The 6,121-nt window shown below is 55.4% G+C and overlaps 1 protein-coding gene across 1 annotated transcript in view; it reads right to left on the bottom strand.

The window, feature by feature from the left end:
* LTBP2 (latent transforming growth factor beta binding protein 2) overlaps positions 1–6,121 on the bottom strand; it is a 72,565-nt gene continuing 66,444 nt past the window's right edge. The window contains exons 28-34 of the mRNA XM_080344912.1: positions 6,032–6,112; positions 5,293–5,421; positions 4,931–5,071; positions 4,529–4,696; positions 3,753–4,028; positions 3,374–3,523; positions 1–190 (exon numbers count right to left, since the gene is read on the bottom strand). Of these exons, the coding sequence (XP_080201038.1) occupies positions 24–190; positions 3,374–3,523; positions 3,753–4,028; positions 4,529–4,696; positions 4,931–5,071; positions 5,293–5,421; positions 6,032–6,112 (1,112 nt within the window). The 3' untranslated portion in view covers positions 1–23. The remainder of the gene's footprint in view (positions 191–3,373; positions 3,524–3,752; positions 4,029–4,528; positions 4,697–4,930; positions 5,072–5,292; positions 5,422–6,031; positions 6,113–6,121) is intronic.

The raw sequence follows: 6,121 nt of genomic DNA, 5'->3' as shown, positions 1-6,121 counted from the left end.
CCCTCAGCCCCACTCCCCAAGAGCTACGCTGCTGCTGGGCTCTGGGCTGTCTGGGGCACACAGTGGTGGGACCGGGCCAGGGCCACGTAGCCTGGCAAGCAGTGGCAGCGGTAGGAGCCCTCCGTGTTCTCACAGGTGCCACCCTGGCACAAGGGCTCAGGGCCACCCACCTCCTCACACTCGTTGATGTCTGCAAGGAGAAGAAGGACAGGGGTGAGCTGGTGGCACAGCAAACAGTCACATCCCACAGCCACAATCTCCTTGTGCCCCTGCCACTCTGCCAGCCCTCCCCCACAGGTGCTCCATGCTCCCCATGCAGCACCTCCAGAATGCCAACCGTGACTCCACCAGCCTCCTACACCCCTCAGCACATCTGCAGCGCCCTCTCAGTCCCCAAGGGTAATATCCCCAGCATTTGGCATCCCCCAGCACAGGAGGGAGCCCTCCCTGCCCCGCCGCCAGCAATGCACACCAGATAAGTCCCCAGCCATGGTCTATTGCTGGTGACACCCCCAGGCTGGCAGGTTCCTGCTGATAAGTTGTGCTAGCATAAGATCTGGGAGAAAGGCCAACTCCAGCCTCGGAAAATACCCTTTCCTGATCCAACAAGGCTGAGGAGGCAGATGATGGTGGCCCTGAGAGGCCGATTATCACCTCCAGGCCCAGAACACAGAGGGATCTCGCACTGCGCAAACAAGAGCTTGTTTTATTAACCTGCAAACTGTGCCAAAGGGCTCACTCGGCCGGCTCGCCGCTGGGCTAGCGCCTGCACGCAAGTCCCACAGCAGCTGCCTCACTACGATGGGTCTGCTCTGCTAAATGTGCTTCCCTGGACACCCTGCCAGAGCTACCCCAACTTGTGGTGGGGCCACCAGCTGGGCAGAGCATCCCTGTGCACCCAGAGCTCTTGTTTGCGCCCACAGGACCTCCAGAGCCCAAATCCTTAACTGCCAAAGCAGGTCCAAGCCCTCTGACCACAAATTCCAGCCTCAAACCATGCAGATTGACAGGGAGCAGGAGTGGGGAGCAGGTAACGGGTTCAGCTGGCCACCCAAGGGAGAGCGAAGGCCCCAGCAGTGACTGATGGACCCCAGGAGGAATGAAGAGCTCTGCCACCCCAGGGACCTCGGGTTGTCCCCAGCACAGGTGGAGGGGCAAAGAAAGGGTAGTGCAACCCCAGGGAGGGAGGCTGGAAGCAAAACCTTTTGGTGCAGTAGGAGGAAGCACAGCTGTCATGAGAGGAAGAAGGAGGAGAGGGGAAACGTGAAATGAGAGAGCTTGAGGGCAAGGCAGCCTTCATATGCAGCCAAAGCAATGGCTGAACGGACACTATGGTCTTGGGCTAAACTTCAGGACCAGGATGTTGCCATAGATGGGATGGGCTTACTCAGAAGCCCAAAGAGGTCTTAGGCAGGCCATCAAGGGACCTATGCTCCACAGCCTGGGAAGTGGGGGGAGGCAGTCTTGCTGCCTCCAGGGAAAGGTAAAAGGGGGAAGAGCAGACAGGCTGGGCTGTCTGTGGATCACCAAATCAAGAGGAGAAGTAAAACAATGCTATTGGGGAAGAGAGAAGGGAAGCACCATGGCAGCTGCGCGGATACTCTAAAGGCCTGAATTCAGCAAGATAAAAACATGGGGATGACTAATCACCACGTAGGAGAACTGAAGGGGAAAAAAAAGAAAAATGAGACAGGGTCCAGTGTAAAATGTGTGCTAGTTAGTCCAGGACACGAAAGGCAACAAGCAAAGGCTCCATAAATACACTAGCAGGAAACAATGGGGAATGTTGGTCTGGTCCTTATCAGCAGAGGAAATAAAAGCTAGCCAAGCTGGCTGGAGCAGCTAACGTGGGCTTTGTTCCAGCCATCATAAAATGCTTGTGGTGACCAGACAGGGCACAGACCATGTTTGAAGTGTTTAAACAAGAGTGCAGGAGGACAGGGAGGGAAAGGCCATACTGTGATGGAGACATTCAACAATTGCATAGATAAAGCACTTTCATGTTGCTAAAGGCTCGGTGCAACTCATCTTCGCATGCTTAATGCTCCTGCAGTCCCTGAAAAGTTGGTAACTTTTTCTGAGATGAAGGATAAAGGAACTCTCAGAGACCAGAGGAAGGATAAATCTGGTAACTATGTTCAAAAACAGAGGAGAAACAAGAATTACAGACTGCTGACCCTCATTCCCTTAAGCAGACCAGGTTTGTTAGTGATTAGGTCATAACCTTCCAAAGGATATCAGGGTCATTAAATAGCTGGTGCAGATCTGCGAAGGCCTGATTACGTTAAGCCAATCTGGTTCCCTTCGCTGACCTGAAAACTGGTATGTCAGATAAGGGAGAAGCAGTGGATATGATGTGCCTGGGCCATGGTGAGGATTTCAACATGCTCTCACATGACACACTCAAGAAAACTGAGAAAATATGGTCTAGATGAAACTGAGGCAATTGTGCAACAGGCTGCAAAGGGACACTTCAAAGATAATTAGCAATACCTGGCTGTTACAATAAAAGCCGTTTAAAGCATAGCCTGCAGGGGTCTGTCCTAACCTCTGCTCCATTCAGTGTTGTCATTAAGGTGGACAAAGGAAGAATCCCCATGATTATGAAATGTATGTGTTTTATGCCAGCACTCTGAGGGGGCCATGAGGTTCAGACTCATTCTGATCAAACAAAGAAGCGGTCCAAAATCAACCAGACAAAATTCGTTGAAGATAAGTGCAAAGCCCTGCAGCCAAGGAAAAGGAAACACAGCACACAAATGCAGAACAAGGAGTAACAGCTCAGGCAGCCATTCTGCCTAGCAGTATTTGGGGAGGCAGAGACCACGGGTTCTGTATGAGGAAGCTGCACGATTGTGTCATGCAGTAAGGATGCTGGGAGCTGGAGTTAAGTGGCGTGCCAAAGGAAAAAGAGGGTCTTCATCTGCTCTGTTCAGTGCCTGAGGCCTCAGCTGGCATGGGGAGCTGCACTATGAAAAGGATGGAGACATGGCACAGGGATTTAGAGTGGTCACAGAGAGAAGGTTTAGAGACCGTGTCTCATAAGGGCAGTGTGGAAAGTGAGGAATTTCACCAGGGCAGTGGTGAATGTAGAGGAAAGTAAGCAGGGACAGAGTAACAGTGGCTGGTGATGTACAAGAGTGTTATCTGAAGAAGGGAGCAATCAGCTGACTCAGCTGCCAGCAGCAAGTGGCCAGTGAGCTCCAGGACAGGGCGCCCAGCTCTGCGGGTTGGAGCACCAGGGAGAGCAGGGGCTCCTCCAGCAGCTGTCCCGGCCGGCACCGCCAGAGAGCGGCAGCTGCCAAGGGATGCCGGGCCCAGGCTGCCCACACAGCCCTGGGCTGGCCCCAGGCTGGCCCCAGCCGCCACTCACCCACGCAGGCCATGCGGGTCATGTCCAGCTGGAAGCCATCGAAGCAGTCGCAGGTGTAGCCCTCCCGGACGCGCACGCAGCGCCCGTTCTCGCAGCCATTCAGGATCCCACACTCCTCAGCCTGCAGCCCCTCAAAGCCCTCGTAGAGGCCTGGAAGGTGGCAAGACGGTGTCAGAGCAGGGTGACCCTCAGCCCAAACGTGGAGGGGACATTGCACATGTGCCAAGATGGTGCTGCTGGGGCCAGGACCAACTCAGAGCAGCCAGGAGCAGGGCTTGCACCAAGTCTGGAGCATCCTGGCCGGGATGGGAGCTGCCAGGCAGTCCCCGTGGACACAGACTGGATGGGAAGGCACCTTTCTGTGTCTCCCAGTACTCACCAGTTTGGCTGGGCAGGTAGCGGGGTGGGGATCGCCCTGGGCCATGGTGGAGTGGGCTGCCACGAAACTCACTGTTGGGTTCCCTCCGAGGGAAACCAGTATCGGGGTTTCCATACTCAGATTCCAGGTAGTTGTAGTAGGGACCTATATCTGGGCTGGGCAGGCCATAATGGGGGTCTTCCATCCCTGGTCCATACTCATATCTAGGCCTTTCTCGGAGCTCAGCCCCTCTCTCACTGTCTTCACTGGCCCCGTTACACAGGAAAGCAAAATCGGCTGGAAGTGGTAAGAGAAGAGGAAGGGTCAGTGCACCCCAGCTCAGGGGAGATTGGTCTGCTACAGCTGGACAGGATGCATCCACACTGGGCCAACTGAGCCAGGCCTGCACTCGATGGCCTTCAAATCTGCAGCTCTGTAGTTTGGTGACGGCATCTCACCTTCAAGAAGATTAGCTCTTGTCTGGGGCCAGCAAGTCCTTGAGCAGTGAGCACCCCAGTTCCCAGTGTGCTCCCATCCCAGGCTGCCACTGCCTCACCCCTCCTGAGCAAAGCAGGAGCAGCAGGACAGATAGAGCAACTCCCTCCCTGGACAGGACACCTCCAACTCACTGCAAACCAGGTTCAGGTACATCCTACCACTGGTGCAGCTCAGCCATGGAGAAGTGGTGGACTGGCTTTGGCCAGGCAGACAAGAGGAGCCCTCACTGCAGCCACACATGGCCAACCCTGCCCAGCACAACCGGGAGCAGCCCAGCCCGCCCACACCACCCTGCTCACCGGAGGACCTGTGCGGACAGAGCGCACAGTTCTGGCCCCAGGCTTCGCCAAGACGGCAGCAGCACTCAGTGTAGGTGGTCTGCTCGCCACGCAGCAGGTCTTGGCAGATGTAGTCGGCAACGGTCTGCCAGCAGACGTCCAGGTGGATTTCATACTCCTCCAAGGCATCTGTGGGTGCCACAAGCAAAGGATGTCACAAAAATCGTCCAGAAGAGTGCCATCTCGCCTTGTCCTGAGAGGGACAACCGTGAGATCCAGCCCCTGCCCTGGCTGCATGCTGTGCTGGCACTGGCACCCCTAAGCCCAGCACTGAGCCCCCACCTGCTGCTCCCTCCTGGGAGACCCAGCTGCAGGGTGGGATGAGCAGGGGAAAGGTGTACTGCCGCAGGGGCTTGGGCTCACCTGCCCTGCTGGAGAGGTTCACACACCGGTTGCCGGTGGCATCCAGCACGAGAGGGAGGCTGCAGAAGCAGTGGTAGGAGCCCTCTGTGTTCAGACACTCGCCGTTGATGCAGTACACTTCGTTCTGACACTCGTCCTGGTCTGCGCACGCACAAGGACAGAGCAATGTTTCAGGCTGGCAGACATGGACAATGCAACCCTTTCCCTGCCACCCCCTCTTTCATTCCCTGGGAGGCTCCCAGGAAGTCTGTCATCCAGAGATGGCCCTGTGGCACAGACAGCAAGGACAACTCTGGGTGCAGCACCACATCTGTCTCTCTGCACACAGTGGGGGACCCCCCTGCTTTTTGAGGTTATCTTACCAACACACTCAAGCCTGCTGGAGTCATAGAAGTAGCCAGTACGGCAGAAGCACTTGTAGCCCGGAACCGTGTTCAAACACTGTCCATTGCGGCAGAACTCCGAGCCGAATGTCTCACACTCATCCATGTCTGAGAGAGGGATGGAGAGAGAGTGTCTCAGGGAGCAGAGCCATGGAAGCAGGGTGGGCTGGGTGCTGAGCCCACAGAAAGCCAGCATGGCACCTTGGCCTGGATCACTGGCAGGTCCCCAAGTGAGCCCCCTGCTTCTCCCACCAGCCACATGCCTGGGAGAAGAGGGGGAAGCACCCAGAGGCAGAACAGGAGGAGCAACGATGTAGAACAGGATACTTTCACAAACAGGAAATTCATGTGTGTTTCTGGAAGGTTGAGAACACAATTTCCCTGAAGGTGAAGTGCCAAGGACTGAGCCAGCTGGCCAACATGGAGATCTATCAGTAACTGGAAGGGTTGTGTTCTACTGGACCCTGATTCAAAATGGGCATAGGAGGTTTGCACCAAGAGAAGTCATTGCCAGCAGTGAGGCAGGACTGGGGGAAGGAGCACTTCCAGCTCAGTGATATTAGCAATGTGGGATTTCTCTGGGTGGAGCAAAGCAGGATTTTAGTATCCCACATCAGAGCCCTGGGGAGATATTTCTGTGGATGCATCTCCATGCAGGGCTTTGGTAGGCACCCTCTCTTTTCACCCTGAAAGAAATGAGAGAAAATGGTGCTAGTACCTGTGAAAGACACTTTTCCTGAGAGTGGATCTTCCTGGGGAACATAGCCCTTCCCGAGAGGGCAGATCTCTTGGTACTCCACTGGGCAGG

This window comes from Nesoenas mayeri, assembly GCF_963082525.1.
Source record: "Nesoenas mayeri genome assembly, chromosome: 5".
Classification (NCBI taxonomy): Eukaryota; Metazoa; Chordata; class Aves; order Columbiformes; family Columbidae; genus Nesoenas; species Nesoenas mayeri.
Note: the sequence above shows the minus strand (reverse complement) of the source record. Positions and strands in the feature narration are given on the sequence as shown.